General features: G+C 37.6%; 1 protein-coding gene across 2 annotated transcripts; it reads left to right on the top strand.

Moving 5' to 3' along the window:
• The first annotated feature begins 97 nt into the window (after positions 1 to 97).
• LOC127661062 (FERM domain-containing protein 6-like) lies at positions 98 to 27,542 on the top strand. Of its 2 annotated transcripts, XM_052151619.1 has the most exons (15): positions 98 to 401; positions 14,779 to 15,056; positions 15,152 to 15,242; positions 15,618 to 15,697; positions 15,784 to 15,860; positions 15,992 to 16,178; positions 18,139 to 18,294; positions 18,379 to 18,444; positions 18,561 to 18,629; positions 19,285 to 19,459; positions 20,329 to 20,637; positions 20,943 to 21,068; positions 23,358 to 23,449; positions 23,998 to 24,061; positions 24,209 to 24,403. In XM_052151619.1, exons 2-15 carry the CDS (start codon positions 14,958 to 14,960, stop codon positions 24,265 to 24,267), a joined length of 1,650 nt encoding a protein of 549 aa, XP_052007579.1. In that variant the 5' UTR covers positions 98 to 401; positions 14,779 to 14,957; the 3' UTR covers positions 24,268 to 24,403. The 2 variants fall into 2 exon arrangements, with proteins under 2 accessions (XP_052007579.1, XP_052007577.1); XM_052151617.1 differs by lacking the exon at positions 23,998 to 24,061 and having other exon boundaries at positions 24,209 to 27,542.
• Positions 27,543 to 27,996: the final 454 nt, after the last annotated feature.

Here is a 27,996-nt window from a genome sequence, read left to right as displayed (position 1 = left end):
TGCCAGGCTGAGGGAAAGGCGTGTTGGCCAACCGTGGACACTACCAACGTCAGCTGCTGAGGGGTAGTCTTTCTCACACGCTTGGTTAAATGTAAACAGCTCGACCGCACAAATATAGCACATCCCATGCGATGCTTTTAAAATTTGAGGGAAAGCGATACAGTTTAGCAGACGAGTTTCCGGTCTATTCCTTTGGCGTTTGTTACCCCTCCTACACACGGTTTGGAAATTCCCTCCATATGTATAGTGATTTGTTTGTGTTGGGGAGCCCGATGGGGATGAGTTTGCAGCTCGGGATTATGTGCTAGACTGGCCAGCACAGAGCAAGAATCAAAGAGTTACATGAAGGAAGGTTTTTTGGGAATACTTAAGAAATACGTGGATTTATCGTCACCAACAAGGTGAGTTTCATTGTTATAACTTTATTTTGCGCCTATACTGTAGCCAATGTGTTTTTAAAACGGTTTAGTCTCCTTGCATTTCCCAAATAACTTATTCTACGTGGCAGCGCTGGCCCGCAGAAACACACGGCCAGTAGAGTCGTTGGAGCTCCTGCAAAACACAGCAGTGTTTGGATTCAGCTTGCAAATATGTACCATTGTAGCCATAGTTTCCACCAAAATATAATCGTTACTACAGCTATTTTTTTTTTTTACATTTCAACTGTGGTAGCTTGGTATTCTCCACCACCACCAAAAAATACATAAAAAAATAATATTAACAGAATGACCATTAAACAAATTAAGTGTAATTATTTTAGAGTACTAACAGTTTTTTTTTAGTGTATGTGTGGTATTTTGAGAAAAAATTATGGATCACCATTGTACTTTTTTGTAAGGGCTTTTTGGTATATTTAGTACCCAATTTAATGTTTCAGTTCATACAACTATTTTGAGACCATATTGCCATTATATGGCAACCACTCTGGCACAGCTGGCCCAGTGGCCTACATAACCCTGGGGTTATTTGGGGATGGCCAAGTTAAGGTCTACTAAAATGAGACACACTGGCTGTGTCTCACAACCCAGTGAGATGCCCATCTAAACAGCATGTTCTCTGGGCAGTCCCAGTCAGTTTGGGGTCTGGTCTAACAGACTGCAGTATCTCAATAAACACACTTCACATTTAATTGTCAGGTATTTAAATTGAGGACTGATTATAAATACAATTTATGTTAAATAATGTTAGATTACTTCTGTAACATTTGAAACATGAATAAATTGTATTAATTTTTACACGCTAAAATTTTGTGATTGGTGTAAACGATGCCAGTTGGCAATTTGTATTTTGAATTCTTAATGTATATTTCAATAATCTGCAAAGTAATTTGCCAAATTGACTCCAAACAGAAAACTCCTGAAAAAGGGCATGCCTACTTTAAAAATCCTGAAAAAGGGCATGCCTACTTTGTGGTAAAACAGATGTTTAAAGCGGCATTAATATTAGACTAGTGTGCTTCAAACAGGAAGTCAGTCTCAACTGAACATGGAGGTTAAGTGCATCATAACAGGATTCTAATCGGAAAAGAATAATTCCCTCTCTTCGTCAGGATTCTGGAATGTTCAAAATTTCCTCTTCGCGGTAAGGGCGGGTATAATAATAGTGCAGCGCACCTCTATACCAGCCGGTTTTTAAGGGTCTGACATTTATCCTCCCCTGTGCTACAGTAATTTTCTTAGAACTAACACATTTCTGGAGTTGTAAGGTTAAACTGTGGGTTGTTTAAAAAGTTTGTTCATCACCACTAGGGGTATTGTTCCCATTGGCCTCTAAATAACATATATTTCATATTCATAGAGTGAATTTTTATATGCTAGTGTGCCCCCCACACATTTATGTTGTTAGTATGTTAGAGTTGTTGATAACTCATTATCTAGGTTATATCTTTTTCTCTTTATTTTGTTTCTCCACTTTTCTCCCCACTTTGGAATGCCCAATTCCCAATACGCTCTTAAGTCCTCGTGGTGGTGTAGTGACTCGCCTCAGTCTGGGTGACGGAGGACGAATCTCAGTTGCCTCTGCGTCTGAGACCGTCAGTCTGCTCATCTTATGTGGCTTGTTGAGCGCATTACCACGGAGACATAGCGCGTGTGGAGGCTTCACACTATTGCCCCAACGAGAGCAAGAACCACATTATAGTGACCACGAGGAGGTTACCCCATGTCACTTTACCCTCCCTAGCAACCGGGCCAATTTGGTTGCTTAGGAGACCTGGCTGGAATCATCTTGTTTCTTGAACAACCTCCAAATCTAGACTAAAACTCTGTTGTAAATATTCAAGAATTTTCCTCTCATGTTAAAAGCTATGTTTCTGTTTCATTTGTCTTGATTGGATTCCAACCTTACAACTTTAAATGACAAGTCAAGTCAAAGCTATGTCATTTCAGATTCGTCATTGAATGCTTATGAACGTAGTGTGTGTACTATGATGAAGGCTTGCCTGAGTCAGTCTGTCTAGTCACATCCGTAGTGTGTGTTTTCATGTTGTGCCTTATCGTGAGGCTGAAGAATGGAGGTGTCTAAGTTTGCATGGCATAGTGTTAAGTTGCTGTGTGTGTGTGTGTGTGTGTGTGTGTGTGTGTGGTGGTTTCGTGCCAGGAAGCATTTTTATGCTCTCCTTTGTTTCCTTTCTTTTCCTTTTTTTAACCTCAGGATGTTTTCTTTGCTGAGCTGCCCTTCATTTGTGTGTGTGTGTGTGTGTGTGTGTGTGTGTGTGTGTGTGTGTAGAGAGAGTGTATGTATGTGTGTAATATATATATATATATATATATATATATGTATGTATTTGTGTGTGTGTGTGTGTGTGTTTTTTTTTGTGGGTGTTTTCATGCCACCTAAATTGCCTTAAGGCAGCTAGAATGGCTTTTTTCCTGAGAGTCAAATTTTTTCTCTCTCTGTTATCTCTGGTCTAAACCTGTCAGCGTGTGCAACTCTACATTGTGATTCCTGCAAAATGGATCATCAGATTACTTAAGTTTGAAAACGTGTCTCATCCTATAAATTTTCTTTTTTTTAATTTTTTTTTATACTTTCTCCTATCCTGGCTTGGTAAGCCATTCTTAGGTTGATTTCCCCCTAAAAAGTGGCCTTATCAAAACATTTTTCTGTTTTTGTTTTTGATCAGCCTGTCCAGCCCAATACAGCAAGATGGTGGTCAGACTACCTGACCAAAAACGGCATAAGAGGAGTGTTCGGGAAATTATTTTTGAAAATGACACTTCACTTTTAATGAATAAGTATTAAAATTATTATGATTAAAATCAAAATCACGAAATGACCTTTTGTGATTTAATTACATAAATAGTTTGTGTGCGCTGCTCTGTCCTGTCTGTATTGTTAGTGGATTACAGTGTTTTCAAAGTGGTTATGTGCTCCACAACTCCATCTTGTGCTCAGAGTAAAGCCCAAAGGATACAGTACATCGGTATGAGTGTATGAGCTGAGTGTCTGCGTACAGGACGTGTGACACAAATCTCATCATGGACACTTTTCACATATCTGGGTTGGATAGTGGAAGTAGATGCATAGCAGGGTAACCTTGAATGGCAGTGAATGGAAGACTACAGCAAATTAAATTTGTACTTACCCGTTTGCTCCAACAGCAAAAGAAAAAATCCAGTTTAATATAATACTAATTATAATTTTGTTTTGTTTTTTATAATGCTGTTTTGAACTCTTTATGCAGTTGTCCACCAAAATAAATAAATGTCCACCTATAACAAAGTGGACCAAAATCAGGTACACAGTGGACTGGTACAATGTGAATATTAATGTTTTTTTCCCTTCTTTTTCCACTGTTTTATTCTTAATCTTAATTTTTTTAAGATGACTCAAGTATGAACTCTCGAATAGTGGCCTCTGAGAAAAGTCTAAAACAATAAAAAACTTTGGTCAAAAGAAATTACTAATTCAGTTTAAATCACCGTATTTTTCAAAGTAATTGCAATATTACTTTTTGTCCAAATTGTGCAGCCTTAAGTATCTGTGCCTGGGTATCTCAGCACGAGGGCTTGGAGCGCATTGGGAATTGGGCATACCAGATTGGGGAGAATTTTGTTTTTTATATGGGCTGTTACTAAGGTTACAGGTTGAATCCTTCTAAATAACCCCCTTGAGAAAGACACTGATCACATATATTGTTCCTGTGGTCCTGAACCTGCAGTTAGTGTGCTTTACATCCTTGTGACTAAAAGGTGTCAAGCATGACCTTCGCTGACCCTCATGAGATGTTGCATCTTATGACTGAGTTGATGAGTTCTTCCAAAAATATTATCAAGACTGAAGTGAACAATTTGAACTTATTCTCTTTGTTTACCTGCAGTTTGTGACATGATTTCAGTCTTCATGAATCTGTCATGTGATTGAAACTCTATCTCCAATCAGACATGTTTTGGGTCTTTAATGTTTTAAAGTAAGCATGCACTCTGATTGGTCGTCTCAGAGGCAGTGTAGGGGTGTAAGAGATGGATTAGTTTTAAGGCTCACTTTGATTGGTTAAGCTGACATGGCTATTGTTAAGGTTTGTTGTTACTGTGTTCTGTGTGAGGTGTCCTATTCCTTGTAATGTTGTGTGTTACCTACAACTCTGACAGCTGTGCTATCATCGTCCTTGTGTGTTATAAAGTTTACACGGTTGCTTCTTTGCCTGACAGGATGAAGGCAGTACGGAGAAGAGCCTGTGTAAAACCTAATCTAAAAGCTAATGGGGAACCCTTGAATGCAATTTGTATCTGTTGAAAGTTGTACAAAATACCAGTGAATGTACTGTATACAGTTGAAGTCAGATGTTTACATACACCTTAGCCAAAAACATTTAAACTCACACATTTTACACTATTTCTGGCATTCAATCGTAGAAAACATTCCTTGTCTTAGGTCAGCTAGGATCACAGAATGTGACATGTCAGAATAAAAGTACAGCTAATACAGTAAATACAGCTGAAGTTTCACTTACTGCCCTCTGGAGTAAACAGATGGTACTACAAGCTTTCATTTCTCAGGAATCTTCCTTAATACAGTCCGGGGGAATTGCGATTCATTGCGTAATTTCTTTTTTTTAATAAAATTAATCGCATTAAATTGACAGCCCTACTTTCATCACATTCCCAGTTGGTCGGAAGTTTAGTTTATATTTGGTAGCATTGCCTTTAAATTGTTTAACTTGGGTCAGATGTTCTGAGTAGCCTTCCACAAGCTTCTCACAATAAGTTGTTGGAATTTTGGCCCATTCCTCCAGACAGAACTGGTGTAACTGAGTCAGGTTTGTAGGCCTCCTTGCTTGCACATGCTTTTTTTCTGCCCACAAATTTTCTATCAGATTGAGGTTAGGACTTTGTGATGGCCACTCCAATACCTTGACTTTGTTGTGCTTAAGCCATTTTTCCACAACTTTGGAGGTATGCATGGGGTCATTGTCCATTTGGATGACCCATTTGCGACCGAGCTTTAACTTCCTGGCTGATGTTTTGAGATGTTGCTTCAATATATCCACATCATTTTCCTTCCTCATGATGCCATCTATTTTGTGAAGTGCACCAGCCCCTCCTGCAGCAAAGCACCCTCACAACATGATGCTGCCACCCCCATGCTTCACGGTTGGGATGGTGTTCTTCGTCTTACAAGCCTCACCCTTTTTCCTCAAAACATAATCATGGTCATTATGGCCAAACAGTTACATTTTTGTTTTACTGTGGATATAGATACTTTTCTTTTTCCTCCAGCATTTTCACAAGGTCCTTTGCTATTGTTCTGGGATTGATTCACACTTTTTGCACCAAACTACGTTCATCTCTAGGAGACCAAATGCGTCATCCTTCCTGAACAGTATGCTGGCTGCTTGGTCCCATGGTGTTTATACTTGTGTAATATTGTTTGTACAGATGAACGTGGTACCTTCAGGTATTTGGAAATTGCTCCCATGGATGAACCAGACATAGAAGGTCCACAATTTTTTTTTCTGAGGTCTTTGGCTGATTTCTATTGATTTTCCCATGATGCCAAGCAAAGAGGCACTGAGTTCAAAGGTAGGCCTTAAAACACATCCAATTGTCTCCAATTAGCTAATTGGCTAACAGCCTAAAGGCTTGACATAATTTTCTGGAATTTTCCAAGCTGCTTGTGATGTAGTGAAAGTGAAACCAATATGTCGGTTTACAATTGTTAGAAAAATAAATATAAATAAAATAATGGAGTTTGTATAGTACTGTATGGAGATTTTTGCAAAACTAAAATGTGGCCCTTGTAATGTTTAAATTTAAATGTCATGCTTTATCCTTCTGTATTTTATCTGGAATAGAAGTTTACTTATTGTAGAAAGAAAAGTACTGGACTGGTAGGTTTTTAATTCTCGAGAACTCCGTCAGTCTAAAGTTTTTCTTAAGCCTAATCTTATTTTTTATTTATGTGTTTTTTTAAATCTTATTTGCAAGGATTTCCAAAATCACTCATGAGACCATGATGTTAACTTTTATGTTGTCCCTGAGCATGAAGGACTCAATGACCTTTCAGTAACTAATCAGAAATATGTATTTTTATCTGAAATTACATTGTAATATTAAAATTCAAGTTGCCAATTTAAGATCACATGAATAAATTTCAGTACTGTAACTGTACTTTTCAGTTGTAAAAGGTGTGTGTTTATTATGTAGCCTACTAAATCCCCAATTACATTTGCTCTTAAAAAAAAAAAAAAAAAACTTAAGTCTCTACTTAGTTTTATTTTCTGTCAGGACCGGCTCATCCTTCAGGCAAAGTAGGCTGCCGCCCATAGCCCCGACGTGTCTGGGGGTACCCGCGAAGGCACAAAACACGTGTAAAGTAAATGAACAAGTCATAAGATTAATGATTTTTATTTAGAAATTCTCTGCTGTCCAATTGTTTCTATCGCGCACACATTCAGGAAAGTGCGCAGCACATATGGAGGGGGGGCATTTTCATGATTTTGCCTAGGGCCCCATAAACCCATGTGCCAGCCCTGTTTTCTGTGTATAGTTCACAGTAAAATTCACAGTATTCTGTTTGGTTTCTTTTTTAAAATAAATGTATTGGTATTAATGTTATTTTTTGAGAAGATGATTATTACATGTCACATTGCCCAGAGAACATTGGCTAATCTAAAAAAAAAAATAAAAAAAATAGACAACCAGGTATTGAATTAACTGAATTATCAGTTTAAGTTAGTTGAGCTCTGTCAAAGGTGGCACAAAATGTGAACCAGTGGCATTTTTTCAGAGAAGGCAAGGGAGGCAGTGCTTCCTTTAAAAATTCGGATAAGAAATATAATCGACTGTTCATAAATAAAATAAATGAAATGTGAGCTTAAGTAATGTGTATAGCAGTCATATTTCTAGAAGTACACTGACCAACATCGACACAAGCAGATAAAGTTTCAGAGGGAGGCAGCGTCTCTTTTGCCTCCCTTGCGATCACATTGAGCTCCTAAAGCGTGGTGTGAATGTGAGTGGGATAACCGCAGAATATAGGCGAAATGTAACGTGAGAGGAGGCAACGTCTTCACTTTGGTTTGATTAGTCATTACCCTGTCATTAATTCGTCAATGCAATAATACCAACCTGGTCTCATAGTGAAAATGTGACTATACATTTTTGCAAACTTGTTATACGTGTCTCCAGGTACAATTCGCCGCAGTTTCCAGGTGAATTGAAAACTAGACTGTGTGTGTTCTCCACTTTCACTCAAATATGACTTCAGTGGCTGATTCTGACCTTATAAACACTTATTATTCTCTCTATTACTTGTTATGTTATGATATCGAGACACTTTTACAGTAGTGCATCTTTTGAAAATGTATACATTTTAACACTTGTATTACAGACCCACCTACATACACTTATTCCAATATAATAAGTTTGCTTCGTAGCGCACCTCATAGAGCATTAGACTTTGGACTCGGAGGACTGTGGTTTAAAACCAGACAAGAACTAAAACTGATATGTGACACGACAGAGTCAAAGAAGCGACACAAATTGATGTGGTTGCTTCAGAAAATGGGCTTTTCATTTTGCTTCTGCATTTTAAAACCCCATTGGTTAAGGTTAGGTGTTGGTTTAGGGTAAAGATGGGATTTCTCTTTTCGGACACTATTGGCTAAGTTTAGAGTAAACTATTGTGCTATGAATCACGTAATTTCAGTTTTGCAAAAACGTTGCAATGCTCACGTAAATTTCATGAGACCAGGCTGGATAATACCCAGTTCGGCTATCGTTCTCGCAGCGAATTTGCAGATCGCCATGAATGGAACGAAACTGGTGGAAGTGGGCGGACAATTACAGAGTAAACGCAAGCTTCTCACAATAAGTTGCTGGAATTTTGGGCCATTCCTCCAGACAGAACTGGTGTAACTGAGTCAGATTTGTAGGCTTTGTAGGAATGTAGTACCTTCAGGCATTTGGAAATTGTTCCCAAGGTTGAACCAAGGTTGGTCCACAATTTCTTTCTGATTTCTTTTGATTTTCCCATAATGCCAAGCAAGAGGTGCTGAGTTAGAAGGTAGGCCTTAAAATATATCCACAGGTACACCTCCAATTTAGTACAACTCCTATCAGAAGCTAATTGTCCAAAGGTTTGACATAATTTTCTGGAATTTTCCAAGCTGCTTAAACTGTTAACTTGGTGTATGTAAACTTCTGACCCACTGGAATTGCGATATAGTCAATTAAAAGTAAAACAATCTGACTGAACAATTGTTTGGAAAATTACTTGCTATTAAAAATGCTCATCCCTAGACGCAAGGAAAGTTGCTGGAGTTTATTTATATTTTTTGGCACCTGGAGGTATCTTGGGATGTACAGCTCAAGTGTTTTTTCTATTCTTTATTAGGGCTGTCATGATTATGCAATTTGGCTGACAATTAATTGTCAAACAAATTGCGTTTATGCAGATTAAATGTCTGGTTTAGGAGATTCACGGTTATGACAATTATGATGATTAATTGTCCGGTTTAGGGCTTTCACGATTATGACGATTAGGCTAATTGTCATACAAATTGTTATGCTTTTGTTATGAGTGTATGTGTTCTTCATAATCCTTAAGAATACATTTATTTATATTTAACTTTTACACAATTTCCTTTTTAAGGCTTAAAAACAAGTGAAGGACACTGAAAATATTTTAAATATGAAAATATTTCAAAATACAAATATTTTCTCTTTTTGGTTAAATTTAGTCTTGGTCCATTTTGCATTTACACCGTTGTTGTTGTTGTAACCCAGCTAACCTGAATAGATATTATATTATGTTAATATTATTTTATAGTATGCAATAGTAAAATATTTCTAACCAAAACTCTTCACTTTCACATTACTTGACTTGAAGCGCGTGCTTCAAGTCTGGTTCAGAATTGGTAAATCTTCACGGTCTCTTCAGGAGCTGCATTTAGTAAAGTTAGCGGTGTGGCCTGTAGAGATGGTCAGAGTTAAATTGAATGAGACACTGAAATGTGCCTTTTTATTCCCTTTTTTGGACTGTAGAATGTGATTGGAATGTAAAGTGCACAATAATCGCAGTTATCTCAAATAACCATGGCTAGATCAAATAACTGCAATCAGAAAATAATTAATAATTGCGACAGGCCTATTCTTTGTGCTTAGTGTATTGTGATTCAAAACATGGAATTCTTATCTTTTACCCACTTGTTTCTCATTTACCTGCATTGGACTTGCACAACGACTCCTGCCTAGTTGTTAGCAAAGACTGGTATTGAGGTTGCTTGTAAAGTTTCCCTGATAAGCGGCTCTGAATTGAGCAGCAGCGTCGAAAGGGGGAATGTGTGTTTGGGGCTGTAAACCAAAGAACATATGCTATTTTAAAAAATGTCTTTCAACATGACCCGTCCCCACTTCCTGTTTCAGTAGGAAATGCATCAAATCGGACTCCGCTCATCAAGGCATGTTTCATGGGGTCTTTATAAACAATGCAGTGTGAGTGGTGTGGTCGAAATGAAAAGCATGTGTATGATATGTGGGATTTTATGCTTTTCAAAGGGAAACAGGTTCCTGCTGTGAAACAGCCTTTATTATTGTCTGAGGCAGTGGCCTCGGTCTCAGCTGGGCATATTTAAATACTATGATATAATGAATGAGGTATTGTCCAAAAATAAATAAAATTATTAATAATAATAATAATAATAATAATAATAATAATAATTATATGTAACAGTGACTGAATAAATTACCAAAAATGACACATTGTGTATTGCAGCTATGGGTACTCCGTTTGACACAAAGCCTTGTTATTTATAGGGCTATCTTTCTTAATATAGAAGTTATATTTTTTTATTTTATTATCAATTAACCAACCTACAGTATTTAGTCAGCAACAACTATGGTATTACCAACAAGGAAATTCAGTTAGCAGTGACTGAGCAGAAAGCTAACATATAGCTTGTTCTGACAGAGCTCCTGATAAAAGGTTAAATTACTTGTATCGGGTCAGTATTTTCCGAACAGATGAACGGAAGGTAATCTGTATTGGCTGTAAATATGCTTAACAGAGCATCCCTCTTTTGAGCCATGATTTTAAAACTTCTTTTGCCAAAAGTTCCTGCTTTCTTCAATTAATTACATTTCTCTATAACATGGATTTAATAACAGGTGTAAAAAAATGTGTTCAGGTGGCAAAAATAGCTGCTACTACTTTGTCTTCTACTGCACCATCAAGATACAGTTCAGAGGGGGATTGTGTCTGGTATTAAGATCACATTAAACTGTAGAGCAACTGTGTCCGAGCGTGTTTGGGCATGAAGTTTCCACCTATCAGTGGGATTTCTTTACCTCCTTATTCTATAAATCTCTCAACTTTTTTCACTTTGCTGGAAGGTTTCTCTCTCTGCATCAGTTTAAAATGTCTTCGTGTACTGCATCTGATTATAACACTTTGACTATGTACTTATAGAGATGTTTTTTTTGTCTCAAAATATAATCCAGGAAGTGTCTCCATCCTTCCAACAAAGAAATTTCTCAAATAACGTCACACATCCTGACAAATGCGGAGTCATACAGTCCTCTCTTCCGTGGAGTTTCCACCCTGTCGTAATAAGCAATACATGTTTAAAAACTCAAAATGTAAGTAAAACCAGTCACGTCATGGATTTAAATGATTTTAGTTCAGTTATTGAGCCCCTTTAAGCACCTTTGTTGCCTGTTTACTTGTTAGTGTAGGTACCGGTTCTAGAAAGCTTCAAAAGTCAATCCCTAGTTAATTCTTTACTAAAATATCAAAAGCCAAAATCCACAATCCACGTCATTGTCATCTGATGTATTAACATTATGCATCTGTAGTATGTGTAACAGTGCATGTGTGTATGTGAGAGAATCAAAGGCCTCCATTGTTGGAATGAGAAGCAGATGTTGGGTGGAATTCTCCTGACTGCTGCAAATTTTTCTCTCGTCTCTGTCGCTCTGAGACTCTTATGCAAAATCTTCTCTCTACTCTTTTTTTTATCTTTCATGGTTTCTAAAACCTAACTTGGATACGTTTTAAAAGGATCATATAATTAGGAATCAAATGTTATTTAACCTTTTGAGATAAGAGCTAATTGTTGAAACATAGTCACATAGTACACCACATGCACCAGCTGTATGAAAGCAGTACCTAAGCGAAGCAGCAGCCCACCTACAACAGCAGGCTTGCAATCTGCATCTGAAATGTTTTAAAGCCACCAAGTTAGGTTCCCTACAAAGAAAGTAATAGAATAAATTAATAAAGTAATATTCTGGGTTATTTTTTAACTTAATGTCTATGTACCACATTGGCATTCTAATGTTTATTGCAGAATTTTTTTTTTCAAGCTTGTCTATGTAAAGATAATGTAATTACCATCTTTGTAATAAATTGGTTGCGTTTGCTTGGCTTCTGTACAAAAATAACAGGAAAGGATTTTTAAGTGACATGGATACTATGTTGGGAATGCGAAATCGGATGGTTCTCCAATTACAAAAATAGTCCCAAAAGGGTGATTTAGACAGCTTAACCACTTATTGGCAGCCGCGGCGTGTGCATTTTAAGTCTAGGCCTTCAGTGCGATTCATGCCATTTAAGAAAACACAGTTTCACAATGAGTAAGACGCCGTATGCCTGTCATACATTATGTGGCAGTCAACTAATAATACCAATTGAAATTTTAAAAAGCCAGAACCAAGGAGAACTAATACAGAGAAAAAGCTCTCTAATAATATTTGCGATTTTAAAATTTAGCTTGCAATAAAAAACATTTTCATCACGGTTACTTTTCAAAACTTGATCCAACACTGAATGCTCAAGCAGCCTAATTTACACTTAGAAATCTCCTGATGTTGCTATAACAATGCAAAAAGCACTTACCAATTTACTTGAACGTGATTGCGTCACTCAAGGCCAGCTAGAAGGCCTGGTCTGGGGCATATCCTAAAGACCACACCCACCAAAAACAAATAAATCAATCTGATTAGCTGATGAATCTGACTTTAGATGCCTATTCACTTATACGGTTGAGGGATTCTGTGGAAATTCTGAAGGTCTGACGGGGTGAAGCTCATACTCACGTGCTGCTTCGCCTGAGGAGCATTGGCTTCGGGCATGCGTAAAACAAGTTGTCACACTTTGCTTGTAAGCGTTGAGGAATAATTTCTGATTGGATAAAATTTTAGTTTTTTGCTATTCGTTTGTAGATTAATTAGGAATGGAAACCGATTGAAAATGCATGTTATACCAGCTGAGAAAGTTTTGCTGGCCCTGAGAAATCACCACTGCTTATAGGAATATTCCCTGTTCAATACAAGTAGAGCTCAATCAACAGGATTTATGGCATTATGTTGATTTCCACAAAAATTATTTCAACCCATCCCCCCTTTTCTTTATAAAAAGGCAAACATCAAAGTGGCGGTGAGGCACTAACAATGGAAGTGAATGGGGCAGATTTTTAGAGGGTCTAAAGCAGGGGTGGGGAACGTTAGGCCTCAGGGCTGTATAAGGCCCGCTAGACCATTTTACCCGGCCCATGAGGCCTTTTGAGGAATTATTTGAAAAGCAAAAAATGGTCTTGGTTCAATTAACCTGAGAAAGAAATTCCTTTCAAATAATAATTACAAATACAATTAAATGATAACAACACAAAATATTCTATAATTGACAGACCTTTTTAGTGTTTTTGGTGTGTGAGCACATAACTGAATGCGTACATTCATTTAAACCCACAATCAGAAATTGCAAGCATTTGTATGGCCTGTGAATAATTTTGTATACTCAAATGGCCTTTAATGAAAAAAAAGTTTCCCCACCCCTTGTTTAAAGGCAGAAATGTGAAGCTTATTATTTTATAAAAGGACTTGCATTAATTCTTCTGTTAATACTAGTATTATTTGAGCTGTAAAGTTGTTTAAATAATAATATTCTACAGCTTGTTTACAGGGTTTGTTGAGATTTACATCGTCATGGCAACAAAGTTGAACAATTAGCTATAAATTTACACAGAAAAGATTAGTAGGCAATTTTATCACACAAAAATCACGTTAACATGCATATTGTTTACGTCTTGCGGCTATACATTTGAAACGTGAGTATTTTAATGTTTATGGATTTTCCCATTTGTAAGTGCCCCATTTTTTTTATTTTATTTTTTGTGTGTATGTTACATACATACATACATACATAAAGGAGGGGCAAGTATGTATTTTTGTGGTAATCAACATTGTCACAAATGCTGTCGATTGAGCTTAACTTGTACTGAACCTAGATTATTTATTTTAATTAAAAAATTTAAGAGCTTCACATTTTGCTTTTAAAATGCTCCAAAGCTTGTCAGCCCACTTATCATCTAAGCTTCTATTGTAAGTGTTTCTGTAAGAGCATTTATTGTTTGTTTATACACATGGAGGAAATTGTTGTTGGTCATAATCGACTGTATTCCACAGATGACGTTATGCTGAAAATAACCTGTAATATTGCTTTTAAATTTGATTCCTAGTTGTAGTCATTTGAAGAGTTCTTATTCCACTTAAGTGTTAATTCTCTCGCTCTCTCTCTATCAGTTTAGTGGTTTCTGTATTACTGTAAGGGAAGCAGAGAGAGAGAGCGAGATATCAGTGTTTGTGTTTCATGTTCATGCAGACAGATGTTCTGTCCCAAAGATCTCAAATTATAAGTGATTGTACCCACCCTAAATCTGTGATTATGTGATCTCTTCGTGTTTACTTTTAAAGTTTATCAGCCTGCATTCATTATTATGCAGTCCAAGATTGGGCAGTGTTTTTGGCACAGGGGCCGCATTGGGCTTTAAATAGTAGGCTACATGGGGGTCACAGTGTAATTCCATCTCAGATGTTTAGCTTGGATTGTTTCTAGTATCTTTTTAGATGAGACTGTGGACGTGCATGATGCACAATTATCTGAAGTGTCTTTATGACTGATGGGTTTTAAATATATCAACATATACGATGTGATCCTTTTCTTAGTTTGATTACAGCATACACTTGATGTCCAGTTTAACCTCTTGCATTCTCCTGTATTTCTTCTGAATCCCTTATAAAATATGGTTGTGCAATCTTTTAAAATAACATTCTGAATCATAACAAGGACCATTTTGAAATATTCATAGAGCCTGCCAGTGTGTGTATCTGATATGTTGTCTTGGTTCTTTTTGAGACATCCCGGACATTTCTTGCTATTGCGTTTTCAAAAATTTAATGCATATTTGTCATTTACCAGATGCTTTCCATTGTTATAATTGTACAGTCTGTTGATCATAGTTTAATTTTATTTATCTTTTGTTTCTCTCTTTTTCAGAGTCTGGCAGTGAGGCTGGTGTGAGTGTATGTTGATCCAGTAGAAGCTGTTGGTTGTGAATGAGATTCAGTTTGTTTATGTGTGTGTGTCTGCGTTATCTGAACCCATCGTAAGTGGGAGGTGCTCAGGGGCAGAGCTCCAGTTAGGGGCAGAAATCTACAGGCTGCAGCCTCTCAAACATGAGCAAACTGACTTTCCACAATAACAAGATGATGCAGGACCGCCGGTGTGTGTGTGTGTTCCTCCCAAATGATGAAACGCTCAACGTCATTGTCAGTGTAAGTAGAACAATTTCATGCAATTTCACACACTCCCTGCTTCTCACTTTGTCTCTAATATATGCACTATCATTTACTCTGTTCCTCTCTTTCAGGTTAAGACCGTGTGTCAGGAGTTGTTGGTGCAGGTCTGTGATTTGCTTAGGTTGAAGGACTGTCACCTGTTCGGCCTCAGTGTTATTCAGAGTAAGACACACTGTCATACACACAATCTGCCACACTCAAATGACCTAAAACCACCATATAATTGTTTTTGCCTTGTCTTTTAAAAAACATCATAACCTACTTTACATGGCTCTTTATGTCACTTGATTCTGATTGGTCAATAGTGGCATTCTGCAGTCAAATATTTGTTTATAATGACTGTTAAACTGTATAATTGACCGTTGTCCCAGGCAACCAATTTCTTACAGATGTAGCACTACTAGTTTTCTCATTTCACTCCACACCCTCCTGTCACAATCAGTGAATATATACGTATATAAAATATGTATTTCACATGAACGAAATGCATTAGTTTTTGTTTGTGTCAGTGTGTTTTAATTATGCTTTTTCTCCTAGACAATGAACACATATACATGGAACTGGGACAGAAACTGTCAAAATATTGTCCAAAAGAGTGGAAACGGGAGGCCAGCAAGGTATCACGCAAACAGAGCTTGATTTTCTTCCAAAGCATTTGTCAGATATTTCCCACAAACTGGATATGTCTATGTGTCAACTGCAGGGAATTGACCAGTTTGGACCTCCGATGATAGTTCACTTCAGAGCACAGTATTATGTGGAGAATGGTAGACTTATCAGGTGAGATACACACACATATATTCACAAGGTAAAGAGATCAGAGATGCAGAAAAATGAATATGTGCTCTCTCTCTCTCTCTCTCTCTAACACGTGCACACTGTGTGTTTGTCTATTTCTGTCTCTATTTTAGTGATCGTGTGGCACGGTATTATTACTATTGGCACTTGAGGAAGCAGGTACTGCAGTCTCAGTGTATCCAAAGAGAGGAGGCCTATTTCCTGATGGCAGCATTTGCTCTGCAGGCTGACCTGGGAAACTTCAAACGGAACAAACATTTTGGTGCCTATTTCCAGCCGGAAGCTTACTTTCCCTCCTGGGTGAGTCTGCACCGCCTTTCCCATTAAACTGCTCCCACATTAATCATTATGTTGATCAAGCTTGTAAAACTTGTGTGCACCTCTACTGCCCACTGTGTTTGGTTTATGGGCTGTGCTGTCCCTGAATATTCCAGCAACATTTAACAGACCCTTGCTATACATCAGTACATGTAGCGGATTGAAGTAAAATATTGTTCAGAGCTGTCATCTGGAAACACATCGGGGTGAGATGTCCTTTGCTGCTGGATGTTGTGTGGTCAGAACTAACTGAGCAGTACTATTCTGGCAGATTATAGATTGTCCTGACTGCACTGTGAGATGTCATGTAAATTATAAATATATTTTTTCAAGTTATGCCAATTAAAACAATTTAATTGTCTAGAAACTGCACTTTAAGTGCAGTCTCTTTTGAATAATATTTAAAGGAATATTCTGGATTCAATAAAAGTTAAGCTCAATTGACAGCATGTGGTAATATTGATTACCACATACATTTATTTTCAACTCGTCACTCCTTTTCTTAAAAGTGAGGCACTTAGAATAGAGTGCAACCGTGCCTGTCCACTTTTTCAGCCATCTTGTTTCCGGAAGTATTTTCCCCATTCATTTCTTCAATAGACTTTTAATAAAAGCCTTCATAAAGTCATGTCATGAACCAAACCAACCAGCTCTGAGGTAAATCACACATTTGTTATGAGGCAAAAAAGTATTTGAAAATCGGACATAAAGACAAAGGTACAAGGCTGTGTACTTGCTGTCTTTTCATGAGGGAATAAACTACAATCACATGAAGCTTTGCGAATGATGTTATTGAATAAAAAACTATGGGAATATATAGAACTATTGATTTTACCTTGTTGTTTAAAAGTATAGAAACAATACATTTTAAGTTTATTGCCAAATATTCTGATATGTACAAATACCATATTTGTTAAGTAGTTTAAGGGTGAAGGGGACCAACTCGATTACGGCATTCACAGTGTGTCATGGGAGCATGTGGTCACTCAGTCACGTTTCCAGGGTTTCGTTGGCCGCGGTTCTGTGATTTGGTGTATCTTTTTGTGCCGTGCCATGGGTAATGAAGTTGTTCAACAACAATTCTGTTATTAAAGACTATTTATAAACAACGGATGGCTTCAACGGAAGCAGATACCATCAGTGAACAACCTCGTAGCTCACGGTAGGTCTGTCTTAACAGATTTAGAAGTAATTGTTGATAATCAGTTAGTCTATGGGATAAATGAATAGGATTTTTACTTCCTGAACCAGACTGTTGTGCTCTGTGGAAGTGAATGGGGCCAATACGTAAACACTAAAACGCTCTTCAAAAGTATAGCCACAAGATGCATACAATATGCGTTTTCATGATTTGTGTGTGATGAAATCGCTTACTAACCTTTTCTGTATAAAGTTATATCCAATTTGTTTTACTTTGTTGCCATGATGACCTTATGCCGTAAACCCTAAATCCCTAAAACGGCCAAAACAACAACTATGTAAGCAACTTTACAGCTCAAGTAATGCATACGTTTTAACACAAGAATTATTTGAAGTGCTTTTATAAAAATGTAAGCTTCACATTTCTACCTTTTTTAAACCCTCCAAAAATTGGCCCCATTTACTTCCTGCTGTGCCTCACTGTAACCTCATTTTTTTTTTTGTGTGCTTTTTTTTAAAGAAAAGTAGGGAAGAGTTGAAATTGCTGTCGATTGAGCTTAACTTGTCTTGAAGCTGGAATATTCCTATAAAAATCCTCATCCTTTGCAAAAGTCATGAAAATGTATTGGTCAGAAAGTGGAAACCTGTTTGTGAATGCAGTCTTTATAAAGTGACTTTTATAAATTCTTATCCAGTAATCACAAATTAAATGAATTACAAAATAAAACAATGTGTTAGAACCCTCGCTTTATTATTATTATTATTATTGTTATTATTATTATTATTATTCTATCTTTTCTAGGTGATTGCTAAGAGAGGATGTGACTATATTCTCCGTCATATTCCAAACATGCACAAAGAGCAGTTTGCCCTTACAGCATCAGAGGCCCATCTGAAGTACATCAAGGAAGCGGCCCTCTTGGATGACGTGTCTGTTCATTATTACCGTCTTTACAAGGTCAGAGTAGGACTATTGCAGTATGTTTATGTGAATGAGTGCTCCGACAGATTTTGGTCATAATGTGAAATTTCCTTTTGTCAGGATAAAAAAGAGTTGGAGGCCTCATTAACTCTGGGACTCACTTTACGTGGAATTCAGATTTTTCAGGTATTTTTTTGTACTGTGTGAGGTTATGCATACAATTGTATATAATACTTTTCATCTTTAGAGCTTTATATATTGTGTGTTTCTATGATGTAATGAGTTTTTGTTTGTTTGTTCAGAATGTGGGAACTGTCAGGCAGCTCTTGTATGATTTCCCCTGGACTAATGTGGGAAAACTGGTGTTTGTGGTGAGTATTACAGTACTTTACTAATTAAATCGCTTTAGTGCCATAAATATTCAGCATATATACAGTATGTATTAGTATGTAGATATAATGTAGATCAGTGTGTTTTGATTATTGTTGAATTGTTAAATCTGCGTCAAGCACCTGAAAACAATTCTTGCTAATTAATATGATGGTGTTCCCGATATGAAGGATAATTGTTCACACTTGAATTTCCCTTTTAAAATCAACATGAAACAGCATGATCGCAACCCAATTTACTTTCGGAATCTGAGTGTTAAAGGATGTTTTAAAATATGTAGGACTGGACTAAATTTGTATCCAAGTAGGTAAATTGCATATCAAGTGGGCATTACACGGAAACCAGGTAGTTGGATGAGAGGGGCTTAAAAAAAAAAAAAAGATGAGGAATTGGTTGTATCAACTGAAAAGGAAAGTTGTTTCAATTACTTGAATTGTTTTCTTTTGAATAACATGTGCTATTGATTTGTTCACAAATGTTCAAAATAAGACCAGGGACATGTGTTAAGAAATTAAATCTGGCCAAGTTTAATTTCATGTTGAATTGGCTTATAGAATAACTAATTTCCAGTATTACTTGCACTGCATGCTATTAATGTACTTGAATCTGAAACATTCACCAGTTTCCTTTCCACAGGGGAAGAAGTTTGAGATTCTTCCTGATGGTTTGCCATCAGCCAGGAAGCTCATCTACTACACTGGCTGTCCTCTGCGTTCACGACACCTCCTGCAACTGCTCAGCAACAGCCACCGACTCTATATGAACCTACAACCTTTGCTCAAACAGGTTCGACGTCTGGAGGAAAATGAAGGTATCTTGAAGAAAAAGTGTTAACTAATAAAGGTGGTACCTTTTGTTAGGTCAACAACTGAAGCAGCATTCAGACATTTATGTAATGTTATTTGCCATTCACAAGATGTTTGACAGGTGAATGACAGGTTTTGTGACTTAACAGTAACTTGTGTTATAGAATTAATAATGAAATTCTCATCATTTACTCACCCTCATGCCATTCCAGATGTGTATGACTTTTTTTCTTCTGCAGAACACAAATAAAGACTTTAAGAATATCTGAGCCCTGTAGGTCCATGTAATGCAAGTGAATGTTGATCAAAACTTTGAAGCTCTAAAAAGCACATAAGCAGCATAAAAATAATTCCAGTGGCCAATGTCATCTGATGTGATCTAATTGATTTTGGGTGAGAACAGACCAAAATGTAACTCCTTTTTGCACTGTACATCTTGCCATTGCTGTCTCTAGACACGATCATGATTTCAAGCTTGATTACACTTCCTAGTGCTTGACGCATGTGCATAGCGCTAGATGACTCTAGGAAGTGTAATCGAGCTTGAAATCATGATCACCAAGGAAACCGTCATGATTTATAGTGACAATGTATAGTTATATTTTCATCTGTTCTCACACAAAATCGATTGGATTACCTCAGAAGACATGGATTAAACCACTGGAGTCTTATGGATTACCTTTATGTGCTTTTTGGAGCCTCAAAGTTTTGGTCACAATTCATTTGCAGAGCTGAGATGTTCTTCTAAAAATCTTAATTTCTGTTCTGCAAATGAGGGTGTGTAAATGATGAGAGAATTTTCATTTTTTGGTGAACTATTCCTTTAAGAAGGACCTTGAGTATAAATATGCATTATTAAACTGTGTGTTCTCAGAGAAGAAACAGTACAGGGAGTCGTATATCAGTGATGCTCTGGAGGCAGATATGGATCATTTGGACCAGCGGTCACGTGCCAGCGGCAGCAGTGCGGGCAGCACATCACGACCGAATCCATTTTCACGGCACTCCACCACAAGTCACGGCAGCTCTCACACATCCGGCATTGACACAGACAGTTTCAGAACACCTACAAATGCACCTCATCGACCACTGAGAACACACTCTTCTTCCAACACAAGCCATGCAAGCACACGCACATCTGGCATCGAGAGCAGCAGCAAGGAGCACTGCCTGGATGAAGACGGTAGGACTCGCACATGGATCAATAAACTGTCTTCCCAGGAAACCTATAACTCAACTTCTCATGACTTTACTAATATAGTATTGATAATAAAATATGACTGAATAGCAGCATTAATTACAGCTTACTTGCACTTATCTTGATCTTAATGACACTTATAGTGGCAAAATGTAGACCAGTACAAACAGATATTTGCTCAAGCATCAGTACTGGTGTACTTGCAGTACATGTCAAATCTGTTGGTCTGTTTAGTAGTTGAGGCTGTAGCTGTCAATATTGAGTTGCTGTGTGTGTTTGTGTTTGTTTAGAGATTGAGATGTTGGTTGATGATCCAAAAAGTTGTGAAGATCTTGATGATTTAGAGCTCAATCAGGAGCTGTGTATCCACATCACAGAGGACATGCTGACGTCAGCACACAACAACGGCTGCTCCGGTATGTGCAACCATACAGTTACATGCATGCAGTCGGCTGAATCTCACAAAACCTGTTAAGAACATGTCCGGTTCTCATTTCACCCCAAAAGTCTGGTTATAAATCAAAATTATATTTTGCTTGGAGAAAATTAAGCCTATTTTATACAAAAAAAAAAGTCATTATCATTACTGTATTGTAAAGAAAATATTTATATTTTAATTATATTATTTATCCATAATGGTAGTATTTGTACTGCTATGAATTTTTGCTCATTTAAATAAAAAAAATTTATGTAAACATTAACTGAAGCTCTTTACCTGTATCTGCATGATTATATGCATTGCACTGCTGCCACACAATTGTCAGATTAGATAATCGCATGAATAAGTAGGTGTACAGGTGTAGCTAATAAAGTGTTCATTGAGTGTAGTAAATCCATCTGTATTACTGTAATGAGAATCACCTTTGAGTATAATGAGAGTTACAGACATATTAAAAACATAGAGACTGTATGTTAATTAAAATTTTTGGGAGAAACATGCTATATTGTCATGAAAGTAATGCTCCACTGCAAACATTCTTAATGGTCTTTTATTTTCATAATTCTAAATACATTTACCTGCCACTTTATTAGGTACACCTGCACATCTACTTATTCGTGTGATTATCTGATAAGCCAATCCTGTGGCAGCAGTGTAATGTATAAAATCATTCAGATATGTGTCAGGAGCTTCAGTTAATGTTCACATCAACAATCAGAAAGGGGGAAAAATGTGATCTCGGTGATTTATACCGTGTCATGATTGTTGGTGCCAGACGGGCTGGTCTGAGTATTTCTGTAACTGCTGAACTCTTGGGATTTTCACACAAAACAGTATCTAGCCTGTTTTGAGAATGGTGTGAAAAACAACCAGTGAGCGGCAGTTCTGTGAATGAAAACGCCTTGTTGATGAGAGAGGTCAACGGAGAATGGCCAGACTGGTTCAATCTGACAGAAAGGCTACGGTAACTGTGATAAGACCCATGTACAGTTTTAGTGAGCAGAATAGCATCTCCGAATGCACAACATGTCGAACTTTAAGGCAGATGGACTACAACAGCAGATGACCACGTTGGGTTCCACTTCTGTCAAGTCAAGTCAAGTGGTTTTTATTGTCGTTTCAACCATATACAGTTAGTACAGTACACAGCAAAACGAGACAACGTTCCTCCAGGACCATGGTGCTACATAAAAACAACAAAGGACCAACATAGGACCACATGAGACTACACAACGAAATAAAATACCTATATATTTTATTTCGTTGTTTTCTGTCAGCCAAGAACAGAAAACTGAGGCTGCAGTGGGACTACCATTTGTGTACTTCAGCAGAAATCCAGACTTGTCAGACCAGGCGACGTATTTCCAATCGTCTACTGTCCAGTTTTGGTGAGCCTGTGCCCACTGCAGCCTCAGTTTCCTGTTCTAAGCTGACAGTAGCCGGAAGGGGCCTTCTGCTGCTGTAGCCTATCCGCCTCAATGTTTGATGTGTTGTGTGTTCAGAAATGCTTTTCTGCATAGCACTGTTTATTTGGGCTATTGTCACCTTCCTGTCAGCTTGGACCAGTCTGGCCATTCTCCTCTGACCTGTTTTCACCCACAGAACTGCCACTCACTAAATGTTTTTTGCTCCATTCTCTTTACTCACTAAAGACTGTTGTGTGTGAAAATCCCAGGAAATTAGCAGTTACAGAAATACTCATTTTCCCCACTCTGATGTTTTATGTGAACATTAACTGAAGCTCCTGACCCATATCTGCATGATTTTATACATTGCACTGCTGCCACATGATTGACCGATAATCGAATGAATAAGTAAATGTACAAGTGTACCTAATAAAGTGGCCAGTAGTGTATAATTACCTTTTTTGTTTCTTTTACTTTTGGGGTGAAATGTGACCTAGACAAGTTTTCGAAACATTCACCCTGTTACAGGTAACCCCGCAATGCCAAGAATAAAGAATTTCGCAAATTATCCTTGCTTCAACATCACCTTTTGTTGACCGGTGTATAAATTCAAGATCACGGCCATGAAATCTCTAAAGACCGACATTAAAAATAGAATGATTCACCGTGACCTTTCAGCACCACCTTTCCACGTCAATTTGTCAGTCAAATTAGGCAGTGTTAGAGCTGCCCAGGTTAAAGGAAAGGCTACTTATGTGTTGTGGATTTGTGTGGCCTTCATGGCAGTTTATGGTTCAGTTCTATTAACCTTCTCAGTTGTTTGATGTATATTTTATGTTTTATATGTCTGTGCTTTTCAGGGTTAGTGGTGAAGGAAGTCAGTTCTTCCACATCCAGCTCATCAGAGACTGTAGTGAGAATGAGAGGCCAGAGCATTGAATGTCTCCCCCAGGTGACATACACAAACACACTTTGCACCTATACGCAAACAGAACACAAACACATTTACACATATATACGGTTTCCAACACATTACAGCTGTTAAATTAACTCTGAAGTTTAAACCACTGAAGTTCAAGCCATAGTTTATCCAGAAATAAGAATTTTGTCATCATTTACTCACCCTCTTGTTGTTCAAATATTTCTTCCATGGAACACAAAAGGAGTAAGTCCAAGCTGATCTTTTCCATACTATGATAGTGGATGGGGACTAGGGACATCTGTAGTCACCATTCACTTTCATTATATTGAAATGAGCCATTCTACTAGATAAGTCCTTTTTTTTAATCCACTCAAGAAGGAAAGTCATATAGATTTAGAACAAGTTGAGGGTGAGTAAATGATGACGGATTTGTCTTTTTTTTGGGTGATATAACCATTTAAACAGAGCATCTGAAATGCTAGAAGACACCAAATCTGTATTCTGAGCGATATCTTCTGTTGTTGAGTAATCCTGTAATCTCTTTTAACAGTGCTGGTAACCCCATTTCCTCTTAACAGTATTTGTTTAGGGCAGCCTTACCCTACACCCAACACCATTGTCGTTTCTCATCTGAGAATTCATGTGAGTGTACAGCTAACCGCTCTGAGAATTTAGGGTTAGTTGAGAGCTAGTGTAGTCTGTGATTTCGTGTTTAATGCAGTTTGGTAGTTTCATGCAGTTTGGTAGTTTCATATGTGCTGAATACCATTTTGTTTTGTGTTTTATTAGACGGTGATGGGCAGGAAGGGCCAGAGCTCCACAGATCGACACAGCCAATCACTGGATGATGTTCGCCTGTTCCAGAGGAACTGCCAGGAGTGGGCAGAGCTTTGCCAGGACACTGCGCACAGTTATACGTTCGGCTGCGAGCCAGACCTTGGGCACACTGTCGGCTGTGGCTACCAGGGACTTGCAGAGCAGTGTGCTGGTATCCGGAATAACCAGAACGCATTTCCCATCAAGAGAACCAGCAAGTATTTCTCTCTGGATCTGGACAGAGAGGATCTGACCACAGAGCTCCTGGCCACAGAAGCAGAGCCAGAGTTTGTGGTGTGAGGCAGAGAGTACTGAAAAGAGCCCCAGAACAAAACCAGGATTACAGGACATTATTATTAAAAGGAATAGTTCACCTAAAAATTTTAATTCTGTCATCCTTTCCCTCCCATGTTTTTCCAAACCTGTATGACTTTCTTTAGTGGAAACACAAAAGATTAAAAAAAAGAAAAATGGCTACTCTTCCATATAATCAATGTGAATGAGTTTATCCTTATAGTGATCCATACAACTTGTGTGCTATATTCCAATTCCTCTGAAGTCATACAATATTTTTCTGTGAGGAACAAAATAAAATGTATCTTTATATATGTCTTTGCTCTCCTTGGGGCATTCATGAAAGAGGAAGCGATCAGTGAGTCAGAATCGACTGATCTGAATGATTTGTTCATGAATCAGACTGATTCAGTTCTCGAGTTCAACTCACGACAGCAAATAACAACTTGCCTATGACTTTCTTTCTTCTGCAGAACACAAACAAAGGTTTTTAGAAAAATATCTAAGCTCTTTTGGTCCATAAAATACAACTGGATGGTGACCAAAACTTTTTAAAGCTCCAAAAAGCATATAACTTCAGCATAAAGCAATCCATATGATTCCAGTGGTTTAATCCATGTCTTCTGAAGCTCAATTACACTTCCTAGTGCTTGACACATGTGCAGAGTGCTAGATGGATTGTTCTCACCCAAAACTGATAGAATTTCTTGAGAAGAGATGGATTAAACCACTGGAATCATATGGATTGCTTTATGCTGAAGTTATGTGCTTTTTGAGTTCTGGTCACCATTCACTTGCATTGTATGGACCTATGGAGCTGAGATTTTATGTAAAAAAAAAATATTTGTTTGTGTTCTGCAGAAAAAGTCACACATATCTGGGATGGCATGAGGGTGAGTAAATGAGATAATTTATTTTTTGGGTGAATTCTTCCTTTAAATTTCACTGTTGTATGGTTTCAGAAAACGTTTTTCACAGAACACTTTTATGATATTTTATGGGGCTTTTTTGCTTGACAGGAGCTTTACAGTCCTGGACCTCATTCACTTTCAATATATGGACAAGAGTGGCCAGAATATTCTTAAAAAAATGTACCTTGCGTGTTCCACACAATAAACACAAGAATGAAATGAGGGTGAGTAAATGATGATCAAATGTTGACATTTTTGGGAGAATTAACAATTTAAGGATATTAATGTATGTGTGTGTATATCTAAAACAAGCAAGGTAATCTGCACCATTTTAATGCCAAAAGAGTAAAATCTAGAAACAGCTGCCTTACCAAAGCTCCCAGAAGTATGTGTATATGTATATCTGTGTGTGTGTTTGTGTGCGTGTGTCTGCGCGTGCATGTGTGTGGTGCTGGTTGTCCTAAATAAACCCTCAGTGCCTTGAATACACTATGCAGGTTCTCAGAACACACAAACTAAAGTTTGTGCACTTCTGTTTACTTCCACTAAACCAACCTCCTCCATCTCCAAGGAAAGCCCACTCTTGTCTCCAAGAATAACACTAAACCTATTGAGCTCTTTGGGATTTTGGGAACTGAATCATGTGAGCATCATAATCGGAGGTCCAGTGCCGGGGTGTGTCACCCTGTAGCATGAACGCCTGGTGGGATTTTAGGCCGGCTTGCCTCTTGATTTAAGAGATGTACTTTGAACACAGCCGATACTGGAGCTGATCGAGTGGGAAATAAATTTGTCTTCCATAGACTTTCTTTGGAACTTCCAAGTTTTTTATCACTCTGTTAATTTTGTTTATTTGTCAAACTGGAATTTAAGTGTGGAGTTGCTTTATTTCTTTAATATGTAGTTTTACAAAAAATTACTGCTGTTTATTTTTAATGGTGTGTTGCCTGTCAGTATTAAGCTGTTAATGGGAGACAGTATTAAAATCCTTAAAGGGAAAGTTCACCTGAAATTGTAATTTACGCACCCTCATGTCTTTCGTAATCCATTGGACTTTCATCCATTGAAAACAACAGGAGTTGTTAATAGCCAGAAATCCAAGCTGCTATTTTCCATACAATTAAAGATAATGGTGACCACCTCTGTCAGTTTCAGTCTGTTACTCACACAAAGCTATCATATGGCTTCAAAAGACTTGGAATGTAGTTGAATTGACTACTTTTATGCTGCTTTTTACCTTTTGGAGCTTGACAGTGCCTAGTCCCCATCTTCTTTCATTGTATATAAGGGAACAGCTTAAACGTCCTTTCGTAACGTTTCTTTATTTATATTCTGTGGAAGAAAGGAAGTCGTTTGGATTTGGAACAACAGGAGGGTGAGAAAAGGACTGGGTGAACTATCCATTTATGTAAAGGTTAAAAGATGCATTTCTTCCATCTAAAGAAAGCGAAAGAGAGCGAGACTGTGTATGTGTATACACTTTGTTCAAAAGAAGATAAAATCTTAATGTAATGAAGCATATCCTATCTGATGATAATTTTTATTAATCATGCAGCATAAGTCAGTGCAGAGTTCTGTTAGAAACCCGCCTCTCATATTATAAGCTTTTCCCCCTTTACATGGGTGGTTCAGAGGTCTTTGGATGAACAGCACTTAAAACCTCATGTGCATGTGGGCCTCTATGTCAAGTGACTTACGTGAACACTAGTAAAGCCCTGAAATAGATGCCCTGACCCGTATTCACAATCATTTTTCTGTTACACCCAAACCACCCCTTGAAACACAGTAGTGAATTCAAAGTAGCTGTTTTCTACATCTTGATCAGTTGTGATGCTGTTTAAGTGTTTATATTTCCACTCCTCATGATTGATGGAAAGTTTTGTTGCATTATGGAGTTAAAATTGTGCAGATAACAACCAATCATACATGGACTCCATATACTGTTTACCCTTTGTGTCTGCAGCTTGACTTTGTCCTTTCTGTGAAAGGAATGTGAAAATGAAAAGATTTGCCCAGTTTCTTTGCAGGCCCATTTGATTCTGTCCCCACATTCAAGTGTATTCTGTGCCTTGCAGGTGCCAATTCCTCAAATGTTTGCAATAAAAGGTACCTTCATTTGTAAGTAAATATGTCCTTCATTGTTTTTTCTGCAGTTCTTTGAAGAAGGTAGAAGTCTACATCTTAGTCAGTGCTCCAGATTCACAACACCCCAATTATCAGTCTTTGCATGATTATGTTTGTGAATAACCTTGAAAATGAGAAAAGAAAACAATATAATTAAAGAGGACACGTAGGATCTAATATTGTTTCAGGGTACTCCTATCCCAAGTTTGGACACAATTCATTACATTACAATTAATATTGAATGAATATTTTGGGTTCAACACAAGTTAAGCTCAATCAACAACATTTGTTGCATAATGTTGATTATCACAAAAAGTTTTTTGACTCGTCCCACCTTTCTTAAGAAGAAAACAAAACAAAATGACAGTGAGGCACATATAATGGAAGTGAATGGGGTGCCAATTTTTGGAGGGGTTAAATGCATAAATGTGA

Source organism: Xyrauchen texanus, chromosome 20 (assembly GCF_025860055.1).
Source record: "Xyrauchen texanus isolate HMW12.3.18 chromosome 20, RBS_HiC_50CHRs, whole genome shotgun sequence".
Lineage (NCBI taxonomy): Eukaryota > Metazoa > Chordata > Actinopteri > Cypriniformes > Catostomidae > Xyrauchen > Xyrauchen texanus.
This window is presented reverse-complemented; position numbering and strand designations above follow the sequence as displayed.

Bases quoted from the DNA above. Each gene is read 5' to 3' on its own strand.
- LOC127661062 (XM_052151617.1), top strand. From the start codon at position 14,958: ATGAGCAAACTGACTTTCCACAATAACAAGATGATGCAGGACCGCCGG. The intron at 18,295-18,378 runs GTCAGAGTAGGA...TCCTTTTGTCAG, and splicing joins ATTATTACCGTCTTTACAAG to GATAAAAAAGAGTTGGAGGC. The intron at 18,445-18,560 runs GTATTTTTTTGT...TTGTTTGTTCAG, and splicing joins GTGGAATTCAGATTTTTCAG to AATGTGGGAACTGTCAGGCA.